Source organism: Anolis carolinensis, chromosome 5 (assembly GCF_035594765.1).
Source record: "Anolis carolinensis isolate JA03-04 chromosome 5, rAnoCar3.1.pri, whole genome shotgun sequence".
NCBI classification, from domain to species: domain Eukaryota; kingdom Metazoa; phylum Chordata; class Lepidosauria; order Squamata; family Dactyloidae; genus Anolis; species Anolis carolinensis.
In genome coordinates, this window is record NC_085845.1 from 110,233,901 (window position 1) to 110,257,267 (window position 23,367).

The window sequence follows — 23,367 nt, forward strand, 5'->3', positions numbered from 1 at the left end:
TCCAACTGTTTTGTTTGGGAGGAAATCAGTTTAGAACCCATTTGACCTGCAATATTAATAGTGGATTGCACAACTCCCAATCACAGCTCCCAATGAGGATGGAGCAGTGAGTGAGATGCACTGCAAGAATGTTGAATATCATTCTTGCAGGTCACTACAATAGAGGAAAAATGAATGTGCAACAGCATACAAAGTGAGTTATCATAATTTTTGACAACACTGAAGTGCTGCTCATTTACTTATTATATTTCATTTCCTGCTTTTCTCCCAATACTGCAATCAGAGTAGCTCAACAAGGTGATTAAAAGTAGATCTGTCTAAAACAGCCATATATTATGCTGTAAAAATACATGTAAACATCCTATTAAAACAAAATCTGAATATAAAATAAGTTAAGAGCACACCAGCAGGCTTCTTCATCAGCCCAAAGCCTGACTAAATACATCTCTTGCAAATTATTCAGAGCCTGATACATAGAAACCCATTGATTGACCTTGGACAAGTCATATTCTCTGTCTCACCAGAAGCCAAAAACATATTCTACCTGAACATAACTTGCTAAGAAAGATCCATGATAGGTTCACCATATGTTGGAAACTACTTGAAGGTGCAACACCATAAATACTTGCAAGACTGTCTGAAGCTACGTGCTCCCAGCTGCTGCTCTTTGCCATCTATAGAATAACAGGATTAATTTTTAAAAGTTTCATAACAAGGAAGTATAATATTGCACAGAACAGGTATTCCTAGCTTTACTGCTACTTTGGGCAGAGGGAAGTAGGCTTAGGTAGGTGAATCTATTGCTGTGCAAGCCGAGTTCCATTAAAATCTTGAATTTCTGCATTGATTTTTATCAGTACTGTACATTTCACTTCCATTCCTGGGGACATTTAAAAATAGCTTCATAATGTGAACCAGTAAATTTCCTATCTAGGTAACAATTTGGTTCTTGCTACACTGCATCTTGTATTTTCTTTTTTTAGTCATATCATCGCAGCCCCTTTCCTCCTCGTTTCCTCTGCATCTACCCTGCCCCATTCAGTCAGCATACCATCTTCACTGAACAGCTTTAGTCCTGAAATGACTCTATTATGGAGATATGAAAATTTAACCTATGAATACAAATCCATTAAAAGAAGGATTATTTCTATGCAAAATCATAGAAAACTGAGTTACATTAAGTCTAGTAAGTAAATCAAAGAGTTTCAGTAGATGAACTGAAAACCATCATAGTAACAACTGACATATTAGCATCAAATCCAGTGTTAATATTTTCAAATGGAGGGGGGGGGGCTTTATTGTCATCATACCTTGGATGATAGTTTCTATTATTCCTATTATATATGCTGATGACCTTGGCCTTAGAACACTAGCGAAAGATTTTGAAACAGTTGAAAACCAACTCACTAATGCCTTGAAAGATCTCTCCAGCTACTACAAAGAGAACCACCTGAAGCCTAACCCTGCCAAGACACAAGTGTGTGCTTTCCACCTACGTAACCGTGAAGCCAACAGGAAACTGAAGGTTACTTGGGAAGGCCAAGAGCTCAAACACTGTTTTCATCCTAAATATCTTGGTGTCACCTTAGATCGAACACTAACATATAGGAAACACTGCATGAACACCAAGCACAAAGTAGCTGCATGCAATAACATCCTGCGGAAACGGACTGGCAGCGCATGGGGTGCAGACCCACAAGTAGTAAGAACATCAGCCCTGGCTTTGTCTTTCTCAACTGCAGAGTATCATAGAATCATAGAATCATAGAATAGTAGAGTTGGAAGAGACCTCATGGGCCATCCAGTCCAACCCCCTGCCTAGAAGCAGGAAATCGCATTCAAAGCACCCCCGACAGAGTATGCCTGTCCTGTTTGGCACAAGTCTGCCCATGCGAAGCAGGTGGACATAGCACTAAATGAAAAATGCAGAATCATCACAGGTTTATTGCAGATAATGCTGCTGGAATCTGGCATTGAATGTCTTGTTTCTCCAGTCCTACTTCATAACCCTCCTAATGCTGATACTGATAAAACACACTCAACTTGACAAGGTGGCAAAGTAGGGTTGCTGGGCAGTCTTTGTAAAAAAAAGTTTCACTGACAAATAATAAATAATCAATGTTTTGTTTAATATTCTCCATTCCATAAACATTTGCATGAATGACGCTGCGGTGCTAAAAACATGCAACATTTGTCATGACTAAATCTCAAATTAATGGTTGAAAGTTGGACACCCTACATGTTTGTAGAAAAACTGTCTTTTTGTATAAAATTCATAACTTCCATAGAACATCCCATGTCTTTGGAAACTCTTTCCATGGTGAAAACAGTGTTTTGTACAAAATAGTTATTTCCCGTAAGAGCAGTTTCCAAGAAACTTGTGTATTTTTAAAAAATCATGTTCGCACTAAAATATCATTTTGCTCAAGGCACTTTTTGGGTGGAAAATAGTGTTTGCATGTGTCAAAAAATGTTTCCTTTACAAAAAACAGAACACTTTGTGAAAAACCACAAACATTCTACATAGAATAATTCCTAGAAACACGTCAGACCATGCATATAACAGACAAAAGCTGTAGAGCAATGTTTGTTTTCTCTTACAATAGGAGGATAACACACAGAGAGATTTACGTCTTTGCTGAGATATGACCCTGAACCACAATCTGACCAAATGGTGAAAGTCATAGCAAAGCCTGATTTTTTTTGTGTGTGTGTCAGGAGCAACGAGAAACTGAAAATCGCTTCTGGTGTGAGAGAATTGACTGTCTGCAAAGATGTTGCCCAGGGGACACACCCAGATGTTTTACCATCCTGTGGGAGGCTTCTCACATGTCCCCACATGGGAAGCTGGAGCTGACAGATGGAAGCTCACCCCACTTCCCAGATTTGAACTGCTGACCTTTTGGTCAGCAGTCCTGCTGAGACAAGGGTTCAACCCATTGTGCCACTGGGGGCTCCAGCCTGATGATGAAAAGCAGGACTTTCTAGCAGCTGTAGCCATGATACAATAGTTTTGGACAAATTACTATGCCTGTGGGAATACACTTGGACTCTTGGCCACAGACAGAGCAGTGTGATACTAAGTCTCAATAATATACTATTGATTAAAGGTTACATAGGCTCAAAGGTAATAGTATTTTTTCTTTTCTGTTTCTTTTAAGATATTACTGTTTGTTGTCAAAGCCAAACTGCATAAAATCTTGTTTCCAACTGCACATTTCATTTTCCTTCTGCATATTAGAATGATGCCTGAGCAGATCCGAATAAGGTAGAAAAGTGTGGATAAAACATTTTGATTAGCTGAAAATTAATTTGAAAACATATAAGAATAATTGTTTGGTGTGTATCTATTTTCTAATGAAGTCTCTATTTCTGAATATGAATCAAACTTGTATTAAAAAGATACTTCTTCTAAAACTGAGAAAACCAAGTGATTTAAATTATAAAAATTGAGTTCTGTGGAGAAGCAATTTAGATTATGACTGAAATCAGTTTGATGCAAATCAAATCAAGTCTGTTCATGTATAATTTTATAGATAACAATAATAAAAGATGGAACGTCAGCACAGGTTTTGATTTATAGATGTCTTTTCACCTTCTGTCATTGAAAGATAGAAAAAGTGTGTACATCTGGACTGACACCCGTTCCAGGAAGAAAATGAGATATTAAAGGGATACTTTACTTTCATTATTATATTTCCATCATCATTCAAGCACACCTTCAGTTGTGCTTCTATGTTCTTCCTCTTCCTAACATTCTCCCAGCAAGAGTATCCTTCTGGGCAGCTAAACCAGGAAATCTCAATTGGATGCCCCCCCCCCCCCACAAGGGTTTTACTCAGGGCAAACCAAGAATGGGTAATTTGGAAGTCCCTGAACACACTCAGAATTGGAGTGAGCAGGTCAAAAGACAGCCTGGCAAAATGGCACTACCTAAAAGAATCCTCCACCTTGTGCAACTGTGGAGTAGAACAGGCAACTCCACATCTGTATGCTTGTCTGCTATGTCCTGTCTCATGTACAGAGGAAGAATTGTTTGAGGCTACAGACAATGCAGTTGCTGTTGCCCGTTTTTGGTCAAAAGATATTTAGTCACTTGTGCTCCTTCTATTTTTATCAGTTTTATATTGATTTATGCAATGCTTTTGATATGAAATAAATAAATCCTGTGGAATTTTAATGACATCCAAGTTCAGCCACTTATGTGTGAACAGAGAATACTACCAAACTGCAGAGAAGGAGGTATCTTACAGTAACATTTCTCAAGACTAAACAGGCAACAGAAAAACAGACAGTGCACATTAAGTATATACAGTATGACAATATTAAAAATACACTTTCCACATATATTGAAGAACCTCTTTGAACAGAGTTTATAATGTCACATGGCACATTATATTCCTTATATACCTAATTCTCAAAAGTAATTTGCCAGAATAATGAAGTGGCTGAATAAACATAATTACACTCGTCTTTAGATTGTTGCCATTCTTTGTCCTTTCAACTAAGTGGCATGCTACCATTTTCGCTTATTCCATACTTTTGAGAAATAAAAGTACCTTCAGAATTTGAGTGTTCCCAGAACATCATTCTCAGAATCGAACAACAATGTCTGCATGTTTTCATGAAAATGCTAGGTTTCTTGTAGTGCTGTGGAAAGTCCTCCATTTTCCATTTTTTCTCGGGGACGAATGATGCCATCCTAAACAAGAACTTTATATGTTTTCGATTTTTCTGAAAAGAATGAATCACGAGTCTTCTATAAACATATTTAGCCAAAAAGTTCAGTAGCCAATACAAAGGCAGTCTTTCTTTATTTAAACACAAAGTTTAATCTTTAAATACTGATCGGCTACAAACTAATCAGTTCATATAGAAATCCAAACACATTACACATTTATGAAGTAGAATATGAAAAATATTTCCATCAATTTTAGATAATATTTTAGGATTGTATGCAAACTCCTTACCTTGATTTGTTGTGTAGGAAAACAAAAATGCAATTTAATCTTATTATCCTTTCTATTTTAGATATATCCCCCTCAGATTTCTGTTTTAAATAAGTACTGCACCCTTCTAGCTGGTTACTGGAAGACAGCTGTTCTGCCTGGGGGAAGTGAATAATACCACTGAGAATGCTTTAATTCCACTGTCACTCAAACATCGAAAAGCAGCTGAAGCTGCTAGAAACATAGTATTTTGGTTTCTCTACTCTCATGCAGTATCACACCATGGCAGTAATAGAAATATACTATTTACTCATTATGATTAATTTAAAAGTAAAACAAAATCACTTTCTAGTCCCCTGATGCAAAATCTCATTTGCATTCCAAAGCCTAACTTTATTTCTTTGGCTACTATTACCTAATACAATGTTAAAATGGCTCTACATATGAATTTCTATATCACAACAGACAAACTAATAATTTAAATAATAATATAAAGGTAAAAGTTTCCAGTCATGTCTGACTCTGGGGGTTGGTGCTCATCTCCATTTCTAAGCCGAAGAACCAGCATTGTCCGTAGACACCTCCAAGGTCATGTGGCTGGCATGACTGCATGGAGCACCGTTACCTTCCCGACGAAGCGGTACCTATTGATCTACTCACATTGGCACATTGGTTTTCGAACTGCTAGGTTGGCAGAAGCTGGAGCTAACAGCGGGCGCTCACTCCGTTCTCGGGATTTGAACCTGTGACCTTTCGGTCTGCAAGTTCAGCAGCTCAGTGCTTTAACACACTTCGCCACCGGGGCTCCAGAAATAATGATATAGACTGCTTCAAAAAAAAAAATCCAGTTTATTCATTTTTTTCATTTAAAAAATAATAATAATATAGGCTGCTTCAAAAAAAATTAAAATCCAGTTTATTCAAAATTTACAAATTCTTTATTTTTACAATGAAGAAACTGACAAAGTGAGCTGCATAGATCACATGCAGAGCTGGAATAATGTACAATTTCCAGAAATCCCACTAACTCTCTGAGAAATTACCCCCATCACCAATTCGGCCTCCAGAACCCCAAGGTGGACGCAATTAATCATGCGAACATAATGTTATTTCATATACTCAAAATCAGGATTAAAAAGCCACTTCTTTGGAAAATAGTATTAGTGACAAAAGAATTCTCAGAGTATTTCCTTTTTGTTCTCAGACATTTCACATGGACTTGTGCCTAGTAGATACCTTGGTACAGTGTTGCTGCATAGGAATTATATTACGGGAGAGCACAATTTATGATGCATAGCCATCCTGACTAATAGCTGCTGGAGTACTTTGTCTCCATGAATTCATGCACACTTGTCTTTTTGACAATGAAGCAGATGTGTTAAGGCACTGGCCTTAGCTTTTGATTTCCTGGCTTTCTAAAGGTTGAGTCAATATGAGATATTCTTAACTCTGCTAGTAAACAAAAATCCCTGGTAATCAGGAAAATTATTAACTATTATTATCAACTTTTGTGTCACCATGGCAGAGTGTATTCATCCTTCATAAGTGTTTGCGATGAGAGGGATGCAAAAAGAGGACAGTAGAATTCTTCCTTCCTGATAAAGTGGATCTGAAGAGCATCTATTGGTGCCTTTAATTAGGATTCAATGCTTTGGGAGTGACAGAGACAATAGTGACAAACAGGATACATCTGGGTCAGTAGGGACCTAGATTACCATCACATCGTGTCATCTTTTTGTTTGTTGTAAAGTATTATTGGTTCAGAAAGAGAGTTCTATAGAATCCATTCTCTAAAGAAAATGTAGGACTACATGAAGATTTTTAAAAAACCTCTCCAGTGTTGAAGACCTGCTGATGACTCTTCTATGAGCAATACTTGAGCTTTAACCACTGTAAACAGACCCCCCCCCCAAAAAAAAACACACACACACACACACACACACAAAGAACTGGTCCTAGAACACCTAATCTTACTGTATTGAGACCTCTGGTGATGGAACACAGTAATTTATTTGGTAATATCACTTTGAAATGCTAAAGTGAGTGAAAGGGGACCTCCAGTGGAGGAACATGGTTATATATTTGAATACGTCATTTGAAAAGTCATTTTTGTCTGTTGCTTTTACAGTAGAGTCTCACTTATCCAACACTCGCTTATCCAACGTTCTGGATTATCCAACGCATTTTTGTAGTCAATGTTTTCAATATAACATGATATTTTGGTGCTAAATTCATAAATACAGTAATTACAACATAACATTACTGCGTATTGAACTACTTTTTCTGTCAAATGTGTTGTATAACATGATGTTTTGGTGCTTAATTTGTAAAACCATAACCTAAATCGATGTTTAATAGGCGTCTCCTTAATCTCTCCTTATTATCCAACATATTCACTTATCCAACGTTCTGCCGGCCCGTTTATGTTGGATAAGTGAGACTCTACTGTATTATATACTAGAGAGAGAGAGAGACAGACAGACAGAGAGAGAGAGAGAGAGAGAGAGAGAGAGAGATTTAAAAAGGAAAAAGAGAAGAGAGGGGCAACAGTGAAGAAAAACTTGTGGGGCCGGGCTGTGGCGCAGGCTGGTGAGCAGCCTGCTGCAATAAATCACTCTGACCATGAGGTCATGAGTTCGAGGCCAGCCCATGGTGGGGTGAACACCCATCAATTAAAAATAAAAAATAGCCCCTGCTCCTTGCTGACCTAGCAACCCAAAAGATAGTTGCATCTATCAAGTAGGAAATAAGGTATCACTTATAAAAAGCGGGGAGGCAAATTTAACTAATTTACTACATTGGAATGAGGAAGTGCCATCACAGTGGATGATGAAGCAGCTGCTCCCCCCTGTGGCCAGAATTGAACATCCTCTCAGGAGAAGGTTAAATTGCCCTTGCGTCTGTCTGTCTCTGTCTCGGTTCTATGTGTATATGGGCATTGAATATTTGCCCTATATGTATATAATGTGATCCGCCCTGAGTCCCCTTCAAGGTGAGAAGGGTGGAATATAAATACTGTAAATAAATAAATAAATAAATAAATAAATAAATAAATAAAACAACTCTTTTATTTTTAGTTTAGGATTTTTAAAATTCCTTGTTTGACTTTTGTATTTTCTTTCTTCTCCCCAGCACTCTGGTGATTTTTTGGAGCTTTGTAATCTTTGAAATCTGAATTCGGGAATTTGTTTTGGAATTTTAGCTTTTTTTTCTATTCTGGATTTTTATGACAACTAGAGTTTGAGCTAAAATATTGGGGAATATGAGAAAGTGACAAAGATAAAGATGTTATCTGCGATTTGATGTTTCCATGTAAGGTCAGAAATGTATTTGCTGCAGATATGGGGTTGTAAAGTAACAACTAAGAAACCATTCATAATAGGGAAAATAACTAACATTAATCAAATAAACAATCTAATTAAAATAGCACAGTGCAAACATTTACTGGATTAGGAACTGTTCCATTATCTGAGAGGAGGCCATTAGGGGGTGCTAAAGAGAGAAGGATAGTCAATTTTATGGGAGGGGGAGTTGAAGGAGGAAAACAATTTTCCCTGTTTTATTTATTTATTATTTCATTTATTTCCAGCATTTATATCCCGCCCTTTTAACCCGAAGGGACTTAGGGCGGCTTACAACAATGGCAACAATTCGATACCTACACAAAGTCGATACCAAACAATACATAAAATCAGTTAAGACTATTAAATACAATATAAAATACAATGTATAAATTTAAAAACATATGATCAGATCTGTTCGTCCAAAAAACCTGTTTTCAGTGGTTATGCCCCCTCCCCCCTACACATATCATAAATGAGGGTTGTTTCCACAATGGGGACATGAGAGGGGGAAATAACAGGAAAACTGGGGGAAATGATTTTACTCCTTCAACCCAACCTCCACCATCATAAAATGGATGATCCATCTCTCTCTAGCACCCCCTAGTGGCCTCCACCCAGATAATGAAACAGTACCCTAGATTATATCATTTCAGAGCTAGGAGAGAGGGATTTTTCTATTTCAACTTTCAACTGACAAAAAATATCCCACAGGGAGTTTTTAAAGGAATATAAGAAGTTTGGCCTCAATTTAAAAACTGAAAGAAAACAGTAGAGAATGTCATGATGTATTCTAGTCTGTTCCTATAAACAAATACATTTATTTGGATCTTTTTAGTCTGATCTTCACAATCATAAAAATTACAGGACATTATTTTTACATGTAATTTCCAGGAATTTGTTTTTCAATAGGCAGCCACTGGATAATCTTGTGTCACAAGATATGAAGTGAAGACTTAAAGCCTAAGATGCTAAAATTTCCCAAAGGGTTATTTGTCCCTGCATTAAAAGATCAAATTATTTAGTTCGCTGGATAATTGAAACCCTATTTAATGGAATTATCAGCAGTAAAAATGTTCCACTTGTCTATCAAGTTTTTCATTACTTTGGGTAATATAGCAGTTCCAATTAACTAAGTGCTTTTCATCACTCAGTTTATACTCAAGAATCTGCAACTCTGTTTTTGAAGTTTTTGGTGGACAAGTGATCATAAATATTCTTCTTTGCAAGTGAATATCATGTTGTGAAAAAATATAGCATCTAATATCCTTGCTTTACTTGCAGTATTAGTTTGATAAATGTTAGCATCCCAGCCATATTACTCATATTGTAGCAAGATCAACACTGTGCCCTATGGAAAGTTAGATTACTATATCACTTATAGCATAATTTTTCACTATTCTAGAGCTCACTCTGCAGATGGTGGCTTGATATCAGTGATGGAAGGTTTACAGCATATAGGACACTCTCCAAAAGCTATTATTTCCCTTTTTAACCTTTAAAAACTTTAGAAAATAAGATGTAGAGCTACTTCTGCATTTGTTTCCCCATTCTTTCTTTTTGGTGCAATCTTTTGGAGCAGGAAATGACCCACTTACCTAAACCCTGGAACTTGTGGATCTCCAGAGTTATATCCACATATTAGTGAAAAAACATAAAGAGGAATAATAGAATCATAGAATAATAGAGTTGGAGGAGACCTCATGGGCCATCCAGTTTAACCCCCTGCCAAGAAGCAGGAAATCGCATTCAAAGCACCTCCGACAGATGGCCATCCAGCCTCTGCTTAAAAGCCTCCAAAGAAGGAGCCTCCACCACAGTCCGGGGCAGAGAGTTCCACTGCTGAATAGCTCTCACAGTGAGGAAGTTCTTCCTGATGTTCAGGTGGAATCTCCTTTCCTGCAGCTTAAAGCCATTCTTCCACATCCTAGTCTTCAGGGCAACAGAAAACAAGCTTGCTCCCTCCTCCCTATGACTTCCCTTCACGTATTTGTACATGGCTATCATGTCTCCTCTCAGCCTTCTCTTCTGCAGGCTAAACATGCCTAGTTTTTTAAGCCGCTCCTCATAGGGCTTGTTCTCCAGACCCTTGATCATTTTAGTTGCCCTCCTCTGGACACATTCCAGCTTGTCAATATCTCCCTTCAATTGCGATGCCCAGAATTGGACACAGTATTCCAGGAGTGGTCTGACCAAGGCAGAATAAAAGGGTAGCATGACTTCCCTGGATCTAGATGCTATACTCCTATTGATGCAGGCCAGAATCCCGTTGGCTTTTTTAGCTGCCACATCACATTGTTGGCTCATGTTTAACTTGTTGTCCACGAGGACTCCAAGGTCTTTTTTACACGTACTGCTGTTGAGCCAGGCATTTCCCATTCTGTATCTTTGCATTTAATTTTCTCTGCCAAAGTGAAGTATCTTGCATTTGTCCCTGTTGAACTTCATTTTGTTAGTTTCGGCCCATCTCTCTAGTCTGTTAAGATCGTTTTGAATTCTGCTCCTGTCCTCTGGAGTGTTAGCTATCCCTCCCAGTTTTGTGTCATCTGCAAACTTGATGATCGTGCCTTCTAACCCTTCGTCTACGTCGTTAATAAAGATGTTGAACAGAACCGGGCCCAGGACGGAACCCTGCGGCACTCCACTCGTGACTTCTTTCCAAGATGAAGATGACGCATTGGTGAGAATCACCCTTTGAGTTCGTTCGCTTAGCCAATTACAGATCCACCTAACCGTAGTTTTGCCTAGCCCACATTTTACTAGCTTGAACTTGAGCTTGAATATTCTAATGGATTGGATTGATTGTAAAAAAAAAAAACCTAAACAGGTTGAATATATTCACGGCACCATGGCATTATTACAAAGGTTAGGATTTTATAATTGCTACACATCTTAACTAAAACATCCAAAGAACTCTTTCCAGAGTTACCTTACAGGGTTTCCTCAGATGTTTTCCATGTGAACCAGGGAACCGAATCTGCAGGCCCAAATACATTGTGAAGCCTCACAATCTCCCTTGTTTGCCACCTTCCAAACATTCCACTTAAGAACTGTTAGAAAGGCAAACAGGAAAAGGGATTCTGCAAAGTCTTAAGGCACCTAAATTTTCCTGATTGACTATGCTCAACCTCATGCTATTATCTTCTCAGCAAAAAAGGAGCAATTGTACTGACCTTAACCCTGTTTTAGTGCTACTGTAAAGATTACTGTAGGAAAAAGTACTTTGCATACTTCAAACTACAGATTTTAGATACCTTTTTGGACTGCAGTTCCCAGACCGTTGACCATTCTGGCTGGTATTGGAGTCAGAATTGTAATACAAAACTGCAAAAACACGTGGAAAAGGGGAGAAATCACCAAAGAAGAATTCAAACGTATAGCCAACTCCTGTAGGGAAAAGGTTCGCAAGGCTAAAGCGCAAAATGAGCTCAGGCTTGCCAGGGACATAAAAAACAACAAAAAAGGTTTTTTTGCTTATGTTGGTAGAAAAAGGAAGAAAAAGGAGGCGATAGGGCCACTGCAAGGAGTAGATGGGGTGATGGTGACAGGGGATAGGGAAAAGGCAGAACTGCTTAATGCCTTCTTTGCCTCGGTCTTCTCACAAAAAGAAAGCCATCTTCAACCTCAGCAACATGGAATGGACGAAGGATTGGGGGAAATCCAACCCCAAATAGGGAAACAAGTTGTCCAGGAACACCTGGCCACTCTAAACGAATTCAAGTCCCCAGGGCCAGATCAGCTACATCCAAGAGTATTGAAGGAACTAGCGGAAGTTATTTCAGAACCACTGGCAATCATCTTCGAGAGTTCTTGGAGAACAGGAGAAGTCCCAGCAGATTGGAGGAGGGCGAATGTGGTCCCTATCTTCAAGAAGGGAAAAAAGAACGACCCAAACAATTACCGTCCGGTCAGCCTCACATCAATACCAGGCAAGATTCTGGAAAAGATCATTAAGGAAGTGGTCTGCAAACACTTAGAAACAAATGCGGTCATTGCTAATAGTCAACACGGATTTACCAAAAACAAGTCATGCCAGACTAATCTGATCTCTTTTTTCGATAGAGTTACGAGTTGGGTCGATACAGGGAATGCCGTGGATGTAGCATATCTAGATTTCAGTAAGGCCTTCGACAAAGTCCCCCACGACCTTCTGGCAAACAAACTAGTAAAATGTGGGCTAGACAAAACTACGGTTAGGTGGATCTGTAATTGGCTAAGCGAACGAACCCAAAGGGTGCTCACCAATGCGTCGTCTTCATCATGGAAAGAAGTGACAAGTGGAGTGCCGCAGGGCTCCGTCCTGGGCCCGGTTCTGTTCAACATCTTTATTAATGACTTAGACGAAGGGTTAGAAGGCACGATCATCAAGTTTGCAGATGACACCAAACTCGGAGGGATAGCTAACACTCCAGAAGACAGGAGCAGAATTCAAAACGATCTTGACAGACTAGAGAGATGGGCCGAAACTAACAAAATGAAGTTCAACAGGGACAAATGCAAGATACTTCACTTCGGCAGAAAAAATGGAAATCAAAGATACAGAATGGGGGACGCCTGGCTTGACAGCAGTGTGTGCGAAAAAGATCTTGGAGTCCTCGTGGACAACAAGTTAAACATGAGCCTACAATGTGATGCGGCAGCTAAAAAAGCCAATGGGATTTTGGCCTGCATCAATAGGGGAATAACGTCTAGATCCAGGGAAGTCATGCTCCCCCTCTATTCTGCCTTGGTCAGACCACACCTGGAATACTGTGTTCAGTTTTGGGCACCGCAGATGAAGGGAGATGCTGACAAGCTGGAAAGCGTCCAGAGGAGGGCAACTAAAATGATTAAGGGTCTGGAGAACAAGCCCTATGAGGAGAGGCTTAAAGAGCTGGGCATGTTTAGCCTGCAGAAGAGAAGGCTGAGAGGAGACATGATAGCCATGTACAAATATGTGAGGGGAAGTCATAGGGAGGAGGGAGCAAGCTTATTTTCTGCTGCCCTGCAGACTAGGGCACGGAACAATGGCTTCAAACTACAGGAAAGGAGATTCCACCTGAACATCAGGAAGAACTTCCTCACTGTGAGGGCTGTTCGGCAGTGGAACTCTCTCCCCCGGGCCGTGGTGGAGGCTCCTTCTTTGGAGGCTTTTAAGCAGAGGCTGGATGGCCATCTGTCGGGGGTGCTTTGAATGCGATTTCCTGCTTCTTAGCGGGGGGTTGGACTAGATGGCCCTTGAGGTCTCTTCCAACTCTACTATTCTATGATTCTATGATTCTATGATTCTATGTAGAAAACACGTCTTGACTTACATCCTTTCCTAAATATGTTAAATATTGCCTAGATACTGGAATTGACTTCATCCTGCTGGTTGCAGTAAATCTTCTCTTTTTCTATAAGGTTATTTATCAGCTTCTAGATATTGTTACCCATGGATAAATTTATACTATGTGTTTATATTTGTATGGGTTATTTAAGTTTTATCTATGATTATTTTGTTTGTCATCAAGTTTAAAGCTAACCTGCCTGTATATTACTTGATGTGATCTGTTTTGTAGTAGCTTACTTGTATGTTTTCCCTTTTTTGGCATTGAATGTTTGACATATATGTTGAAAAACCAGTCTGAGTCCCTCCGGGGAGATAAGGCAGTCTACAAATAAATTATTATTATTATTATTATTATTATTATTATTATTATTATTATTATTATTACCACTACTATTTTATACCATAATAGGGAGCAGCATGCTAAGCCACTCTACCAAATGATGTGGGAACATGTACAGCATCAGTCAAAAGCACAATGTACAGATGGGGATGAGGGATATACCATTAATAAATATAAGTTTTACATTCTGTAGTTTTATTAAGATAAGCTATATTCACACTATTATATTTTGTTTTTTAAACCTATATCCTGTTGTCCAAAAACTGGAACCCAAAGGCAACTCACATTAAAAGGAAAATACAGGTACAATTTATAATAGATAATACTATTAAAAGCAAATTGTAATATGTACAATTTGAATTGCAATGAAATTTTAAAATACCAGTTGATGTACTTTGATTAGAGATGTTAATATTCAACTATTTCAGTGTCACAAATGAGAGTGAATAATTTACACAGTTTTGTCCCTATTACAGAGAAATTAATATTTCTGAGCAGATCCTGCTCAGTGTTTCCAGATCCTGAATTATTCTGTGTGGAAATACACATTTCTTTTATATGTGAAAAAGACTTGTAGGGTTTTTTTTTGGGGGGGGGGGGGGTGTTTCAAGACTGCTACATTGTATGTGCATGTATGTGTGTGCATGTGCAAGATTACTTTTTGAATGCAACAAAAATATTTCTGTGAAAATAGCAGTCTAACAGAATAAAATATTGTGCAAGATTTCTACTTTTGTGCAAAATTTATGTTGATTAAGATCTTGTATCAAAAAACACACACGGCTGCCCAGAAATAGGAGAAGGGGTTAATGCTAAAGCCCAAAGTTCTCTCTCGCACAAAAATGCATTTTTTGCACACAATGATTTTCCCAAACAATTCATAATGTGTAAATATTGGGTACAAATTATGCAAACTTCTTGCTGCTGTCTCATTATTCACAACTGTCACAAAACCCATTCTTCAGCTGGAGAAAAAAATAATGGTGAATGTTCTTTCCACTCCTACCTCTGGGTACAAGAGTTGTTTCTGATTCAGGACATCAGATGTCTAGTCCTCTGATCACAACATCAATTGATTTTAATCTTCCAATTGACTTTGAATGGGAGAGTTTAGACAAATGTACCTACGATGACATTGTAGTCTATTTGTTGGGGTGATTTTTTTTAAAAAAAAATGCAACCACCTAATCTTCATCTGGGACATGAGAAAATTTCTGAAGGATGATTTTCTAAGCAAGCGGAAGCTTTCAAAGTATATATCAGCTCTGCATGATTCTCCAACCTTTGTTGAGATACCAACTGGAAGTGTATTCAGTGCCTGCCTTTCCACTCCAAAAAGCAATTCTTAATAAAAGTTTTCATTGTACAATAATAATAGAAAAGGTCCTATTAACGTGCTTCAAGTGTTTGTTTATGGACTCCTGCGTAAGACTCAAGGACTCACACAGTTAACATATAATGCCACAAGCTATTTTTCCACTCTACCCTGCTATATCTCCCTAGGTGAGCTATACAAAAGTACAGTATGTTTTTCACTAAAACTGACAGCATATGGATAGAATCATACCACACTTTCAGGCTCACATGAGGGTTTTTCTTTTGTTGCAATTTTGAATACCTTCACCAAGAAAAAGAGTGATTTTATATTTCTCAGCACTTACTGAAGGGTGATAGCAATTAATTAAATCAAAAGAGATGTTTTTGTGACAAAACATTATCTCTATGAATTCTGTATTTTACTTTCAAATGCAGAACCTTTCTTAACTGACACAGTACCTGTCTTCCAGAAATCTTAGTGGTGTTTGTTTATTTGAGCACAAAACAAGAGACAACAGTCCATTCTCAGGTTACCATCCCTTTGAAAAAATTTTTTTAAAGCTTTCATGAAATACTATCAATTTGTATTGTAATATTATTTTCTCTTAATTTTTAAACTTTTTACTACAAGTATTTTGCTACTATAAAAACAGTTTGAATTATGGCAGTACAAATGTTACTATGCTGGCCAGTTGGGGAAAGTTTCAAATCCTTTTATCTGTGAAATATGAGGGCAATTCAGGACTTCTCCCGCTGCTTTGGTTTTAGAAGAAAAATAACCCAAGGATGTGTGATTGCAGGGCAAATGTTTCATCTAGTCATGGTCTTGAAGTTGCAGACAGGTCAAGTTTGGGAGAACACACTGAATCTGTGAAAAGACTTGGGGTAATCCCCAGCCAGAACAGGAAACCTTTTATAACCTTTGACTGTAATGAGGGAATGGTTCATCTGGACAGGAAATTATATTCCAAAACATGGGAAAATGGAACAAAGGACTCTGTTCCAATATGACACTTTTATGACTCACATCATTGAACATCTTCACACAGAGGAACAGTGTCCACTTTTAATCTCAATGACTCCTGCTGTGCAACTGTATGCATTATCAAAATAACCAAACTGTAATTCAGATTATTCAGCCCCAGAGCTGCCCTGAATTCACCCCATTAGCACCAAACCTACCTGTAATATTCTTTTTAAAATGAAAGGAAACTGTACTGGTAGATAACAGACACCCCCAGCAGGTAGCAGTGAACATGCAAATAAAAATGACAATGCTTGCTACTCCAGCTACCTGTCCTGTCTCTTTCCCTTGAAGCCACAGCAACAGAATGGATTTTCGTGGAAACTTTCTCTTCACTCAGAAATCAAGGCATCTTATAATATTAATCAGAACATAATATAGTTATAATCACCTATTAAGGAACATTTTAGGCTATTACTATATTACATGGGTTGCTGTGAGATTTCCGGGCTGTATGGCCATGTTCCAGAAGCATTCTCTCTCGACATGGCCATACAACCTGGAAAACTCACAGCAACCCAGTGATTCTGGCCATGAAAGCCTTCAACGACATATTATATTAAAGTTAAAAATCTAAACAGTACATTAAAACAATTTAAAAGCATTGTGTAGAACCCACAATTAAAAGTATTTTGCAGCAACCATGGCAAAAAGACTTAAAAAAAGGACTTTTCCCAGCAGAAGGAGAGCAAGGATCAAGTTTGCCAAATCTTTGAATGTTGTCTATTTGTGTTATTTTAAAATTTCACATATCTTTAACAATTTACATAATGAAACTGAATGTGTATTGTCACTATCCCAAATGTACTGCTAGCTTAATGAGTGTGCAGGTTTCTGAGGCAAGACAAGTTTGCCCCATAACAGGTCTCAGGCAATATAAAGTTGAGTAATTTCAACAAGAATCTTAAAACCACCAAAGTGTAATTCCATACCTACTCCTGATGCCTAACAAGCAACTAGGATCTCCTGTTCCAAATCATCTATTCAAGCACCTATCCAAATCAAAGCTGATGGCCTTTCTCTGTATCCCAGCACTGCCAGACATACAGAGAAAAGCATTTTTTTCACTGTTGGCAGATCAGTAATGAATTTCCTTTGAAAGAAAAATCTGTCTTATTTGTCAATGTCCTTCTGTTGCAAGCAAAAGCACAGCACATTTTCAGAGCATTTCGTGAAATGGCAGGGACTATATTGTGACCACAAATTCTGTTGCTCTGATACTATTTTTCCCCATTACAGTGAAAAGTTAAAGAATACAGTAATATGTTTTGAAGAGAGCCAGCATGATGCAGTGGCTTGAGTGTTGGACTACAGCTCTGGAGACCAGGGTTCAAATCGCCATTCAGCTATGGTAATCCATTGGGTGACCTCAGACAAGTAACACTCAGAGGATGATGTAGAACCTCAGACTCGCCACAAATTGTGCCCGGTAGGGCGTGTAAGGACCCCATTGGGCCATGCCCCGCATTGCTCGATGTCGCACCTCAGATTAGCTTCACCTTGCTAAATACAAAAGATTGTTGCAAAACAAGGCTATAAAGAATAATCCAAGAAAACATTAGGCATAAAGCAAGGTTCCATTAACGCATGACAAAGTCCCATGAACATGAACATACAAAGGCTGCAAGATAATCTGGGAAAGCAAGAGCCTGCTTCTTGACTCGAACGAGAAGTTGCTTTGACAAAGATTTCCCTCTCAGCACACTCTTTTAATACCCTTTGCATAGCATGAAAGCATTTCTTTGGCCTCTGACCTCCCTCTTGTTTGCTATTCTAACACTTCTGCGAACCCTGAATTCCAAAAGGCCAGCTCAATCTAAAGATTCCGTTTCATCAAGGCCAGACAGCTCGTTAGCATTAGCATCTGTTTGTATGCTATCAGACTGAGACCTGTCCTCCCTTCCTGAGTCAATTTGCACCTGGCTAGCTTCAGAATCATCAACACCATTCCCTGCCATGGGAAAGCCTCCCTATTCCTCATCTTCCACAGCAGGAACACTCTGAACCTGAATCCCATAATTCCCATCAGAGTCATCTTGAACCTGAATCCCATAATCCCCATCAGAGTCACCCTGAGACTCCAGCTGAGCCACAACACTCCATTTACACAACTCCTTCCTACGGGGGGGGGGGGAAGCATTCACCATCTGCAAAATGAGCAAGAGGCCCCCTCCCCAATTTATTGGTACTATTTTAATGGGTTTATCGTGATAGATTTGGGCAAACATCAACATTTAAATATAATCACTGGCAGATAGGAGACAGGATAGAACTGTTAATCACATGGTCTTTCACTAAATGCAGACACAGGTGGATTATTTGGATGTCAGTAATAAGGTCCTCCTATTGAGCTGAACAACATTCATCACAGTTTTCCTGCCTGATGAATATGTTCCTTTTCAAGTTCTACATTCAATCAATGATATACACAGCTGGCCTTTCCTAAGTTGTGGGTAGCACTGAACCTTCTCCTTATAGTGTAAGCCACAGCTACAAGTGGTGAGCACAGCTCTTTAAAACTCATGCTCATAAAACATATCATTGATTGACAATAGCTCGTATGACATTAGTGTCCATTCCTATTTTGAGTCTTTGTGTTTCTCTTGCCAGTGTGCTTTAATTTCCAATGCAGAAAGGTTTGGAAATCGATATTTTGAACTGATGGACTTGGGCACGTCTGGGGAGCCTGTAGTTTTTGGACCCCCCTGCCCATCAGCCCTAGCCAGACTGACGAGGTTTTGGGAGCTGAAGACAGTACATAATTATAGCATTATTATTCAATTTTTACTGCCATGGGTTCCATCCTGTGGTTTCCTGGGATAAAAGAATTAGAGACAATTCAGAGAGAAGAATTAAGACTTAAATAGTTCTGGGACCTCACCAAATTACAAACCCCAGAATTTCATTGCATGGAACCAAAGCAGTTAAAATCCAGTAAAGACAAAAATGCTTTTATGAGGAAAAGTTTTCCTGGTGTAGCAAATTTAAAGTAATCTGCAACTACTTACTTTAAGGGAAATGTTTTAACATCCCATTTTACTAAGGATGCAAGTATTTACTAACATTCAAAAGCATATTTTGAAAAGTTTTTAAAGTTCTCTCCATCCCTAGATTTTATACATTACGTATGGAATGAAATTAAAACTCTCCATTTGCTGTATGGACATTGGACAACATATGATGTTTGCACAAAATCAATAGTAAGCCCACTTACTATATCCCAATGAATAAATTGGAACTCACTTCCATGAAGGATTTTTCAGCTTGGATGCAATTCTATGACCTGGAGTAAACACTTAACACTGGGCTGTGCCGCAAAGGAAATATTTAGAAGACCAAGGAACAAATTTCTTTTCCAAGTTGTTAAATTCATTTGAGACAGACAAAAGAGATGATAACCTATTACCCAATTGGTGCCTGGGATAAAATGTGCTAGCAAAAGCAGTTTGAATAAATGGGAAAGTTGATACTTTTTCTGTATTTTTTCTTTTCACAATTTTTACACTGTCAGAAGATGCCTTGTGGCAAAATCATAACTTGAAATTCTTTGCTGCCATTGGTTCCACATTTGACAGGCAAAAATGTAGGCTCATATTTAGTGCCTGAAGTAGTAGTAGTAGTAGTAGTAGTAGTAGTAGTAGTAGTAGTAATTGAAAACAATAAACATTGACAAAATCATGATCTGTCAGCTGCAAAAGGCCACCTTACTTGGATCTGCATGAATCACTCGAAAATACATCACACAGTCCTAAATGCTTGGGAAGTGTTCGACTTGTGATTTCATGGTACAAAATCCAGCATATATATCTCGTTTGCTGTATCATACTGTGTTCTTGTGTCAGTAAAATAATAACAATAACAATAATACATCTAAGAAATATTTGACTAGTCAGGATGAACCCAAACTGAAACTGACTTATTTGGATAAACTATAATTTAAACTAATTTTGTTCTCAGTGAAAAAATAGACAGAAGATTTTAGTCAATTGAAAAGAGAACCACATAATTCCAACTTCTCTTTGTTAATTTAGAAAAGAATGAAAAGTAAAGAAAAAGATTAGGGTTACTATAGCTTAGTGTAACAGCCAGATTAAATTATGCTTAAGTAACTCTCTGGATCTATATGTGTGATATAAAAAGCTACAGTATATGCTTTTAATCAGTCTTTGGACAAGGGTTAAATTTTTCCTCTTCATCCTGCATTATATTACATCTAGCTAAGAATTTTAACAGTATGCTATAGTCTCTTCCCAATGCCATTTCAGTTCTTAGGTCAGCAAGAATGGTTGACCTGATTTTGCTCAAACCTCTATAGCTAATCATTACTGGGGAGAGGCTAGGCTTGCAAAATGTCATCTTGATGAGAGCAAGCTTCATAAAAACCTACTGCTAAAATGGGAAGAGACTGGAAGATTTCCATTTAAATGTGCCAGTCTCAGCTGCATCAGCAGAGATATTTGATTACTGTGGCTAGAAACAGAAGTTATGGGAAACATTTAGATCGGGTAATTAGAATTGTTAATTATGTGGGTCAGAGTTTCAGTAAACTAAATGATAGTTTTAATGTCTGCGTCATCTCAGCATTTCACACACTCACTGGTATTGAAGCCAAACACGACTTTTTGTATAATGCAAATACAACTGGTATACTAACATGATCCAGTCAATATATTATGCATGCTTATAAACAAGCATTTCTATGTAGCACACAAGGGGAAGAGATTGCTTCTCTTGCATGAAATTTGCATATTCATTCCAAAAAGAAATACAGAAAAAATGTAAATCTCATCCCAATCAAATATCCAAAAATATATGACATCACATTAGCGTTCTGAAGCGGAAGCACCTACTTTGTTATCATGTGGCTGGCTCCTGCAGAATTCTGGAAAATGTAGTTTATGGAAGTCAAGGACCTCTCTGGATGATAATTTCAAAGACCCCGCCCTAAACTACATTTCCCAAAATTCCGCTAGAGCAAAGTGGGCGATAGCAAATGTGGTATTGCAAATCATTTCATGACAATTACATTTTTTCTACAAGTCAAATAATTAAAGTGTTTATGTGTGTGCCTTCAAGTCACCTGTAAATTGAGCCCCCAGTGGCACAATGGATTAAACCCTTGTGCTGGCAGGACTAATGACTTGAAGGTTGGGTTGCTGACCTGAAGGTTGCCAGTTCGAATCCAACCCAGGGAGAGAGCAGATTAGCTCCCTCTATCAGGTCCACTTCCATGCAGGGACATGAGAGAAGCCTCCCACAAGGATTGTAAAAACATCAAAACATCCGGGCTTCCCCTGGGCAATATCCTTGCAGACAGCCAATTCTCTCACACCAGAAGTGACTTGCAGTTTCTCAAGTTGCTCCTGACATGAAAAAAACCTGTCAATTTTCCATAGCCACATGTATTTCATAGGCAAGGAATAATTAGAAAGGTTTGACTGTTTTAGTCATATCCAATGTCTGCCTGTCACTGTCAAAACAATCACTTTCAGACTGCAAACTTGTGAATGTACATAGAAATTTTGAGCAAGGGCTTAGTTCACTTTTCTCAAGATCAGGCAAGAACATAGTAAACCTTTGCAAGTGTATTTCCAAGTAAATTTCATGATTAAACCTTTAAGATGAAAGGTTTCTCTAAAAATGATCCAGCAAGTATTAAATGAAAAGGAGCCCATAAAAATGATATTCTAAACAGGGGATTGAAAGTCATTTTAATGACAGCCATCCGTTAAGTTGAATTAATGAGAGCAAACCTTTTCCCAATTATTGTGAAGTCTGGATTTTTCCAGCTCTTGTCTCATACTGAAAATTAAGTTCCATTTCTGATGTAACAAGCAGTAGATCATATGCTAAACTAGCATGTTATGTTCTTACAAAAACATGTGGCAGAAATGGAGAAATATTCTGCCACCGGCGATAGGCACCAGTGTCTGATATGATTTAGTGTTATTTCAGGGACGTGCTACATGAGATGAAATATAAATAGAGAACCAGTAAAATGCATGAAGATCTGTGAATGAACGTGAGCAAAGGTTCATCAACCCTGTTATTTATTTATATCCCTCTTTTCTCCCACATGGAACCCAAAGCAGATTGAACTGTATATTAAAACAACCAGTAGTACAAACATTAAAAAGTATTAATTAATAATTCACTTAAACTTTTAGTGCAGAGAGTTAAAAACAAATTAAAATATCTTACAGATTAAGAACCATCATCTCCATTGCAACCCCCCCCCCCCCAACCTGTTAAAAGGTCTGTTTAAATAAGAAGGCTTGAAAAAGAGGAGATTTTGTCTCCGATAACATGATCGGTCCAACATTTCTGGTAAATACACAAACAGGACAGTGGAGTTTTCTCCTAATACTATTCCTTCATACTTGGCATGCAGAGGCATATTGCCTTGGAGGTTCCTTGCAGCTATTCTGGCAACAGTTGTGAGATCCCTGTCCTCCATGAATCTGTTTCATTCTTTGTTCTGATTATATGACAGGGAATGGACAGAAATATGTATGCAGGCAAAAAATACACACACCATTACAGAATATTTCTCCCTTCCACTCCCAGTGTCTGTATACAGCGTTAAGACCATCCGATCAATTTTCAGATATGGATATGCTGCATGATCACCATGAGGCCATCCTAAGTATTTCCATATGCTTTCTCTCAGTTGTACACATTTATGTGCATATTTTTCCTGAAGTCCAACCACTTCTACACATTTTTACTGAAACATTTTAGCACATTACTTAAATAGCATAAATTATTTGAGTTTTGAAAATGTATGCATGATTGCATGAATACAAAACACATCATTAGCCTCACAAATGTGCAGACTCTTGAGATATGATGTGCTGCTTTATCAGTTGTGGGTGTTCCTAAAGCAAATTCCCTGCTGCTAGGAAAGGGCTAGCTGCATCCTTGCTCGATGTCCCACTCCCCAGCACCATAGAAATTCATTTGTTGAAGCAGTTACTTGGGTTTTAACACGGACTTTGGGACCACTTTAGGCCACTGTACTGGTACACCAACTGTAAAAGTGAATACAGTGGTCCAAAACATGTAGTTTAACCATAAACAAACAT

At 38.2% G+C, this 23,367-nt stretch overlaps 1 protein-coding gene across 7 annotated transcripts in view; it reads right to left on the bottom strand.

Annotated features, from left to right (window-relative positions):
• Window positions 1-23,367, bottom strand: part of kcnip4 (potassium voltage-gated channel interacting protein 4) — a 497,181-nt gene that overhangs the window by 449,240 nt on the left and 24,574 nt on the right. Inside the window, exons 1-2 of one of the 7 annotated variants that reach the window (XM_062982152.1) lie at window positions 4,971-5,452; window positions 4,560-4,734 (exon numbers count right to left, since the gene is read on the bottom strand). The exons of 3 other annotated variants lie outside the window; for them this stretch is intronic. In XM_062982152.1, the coding sequence (XP_062838222.1) occupies window positions 4,560-4,701 (142 nt within the window). In that variant the 5' untranslated portion in view covers window positions 4,702-4,734; window positions 4,971-5,452. Of the gene's footprint in view, window positions 1-4,559; window positions 4,735-4,970; window positions 5,453-23,367 lie in introns of those variants that run through there. 3 more of the 7 variants (XM_062982153.1, XM_062982146.1, XM_062982148.1) reach the window with 3 other exon arrangements.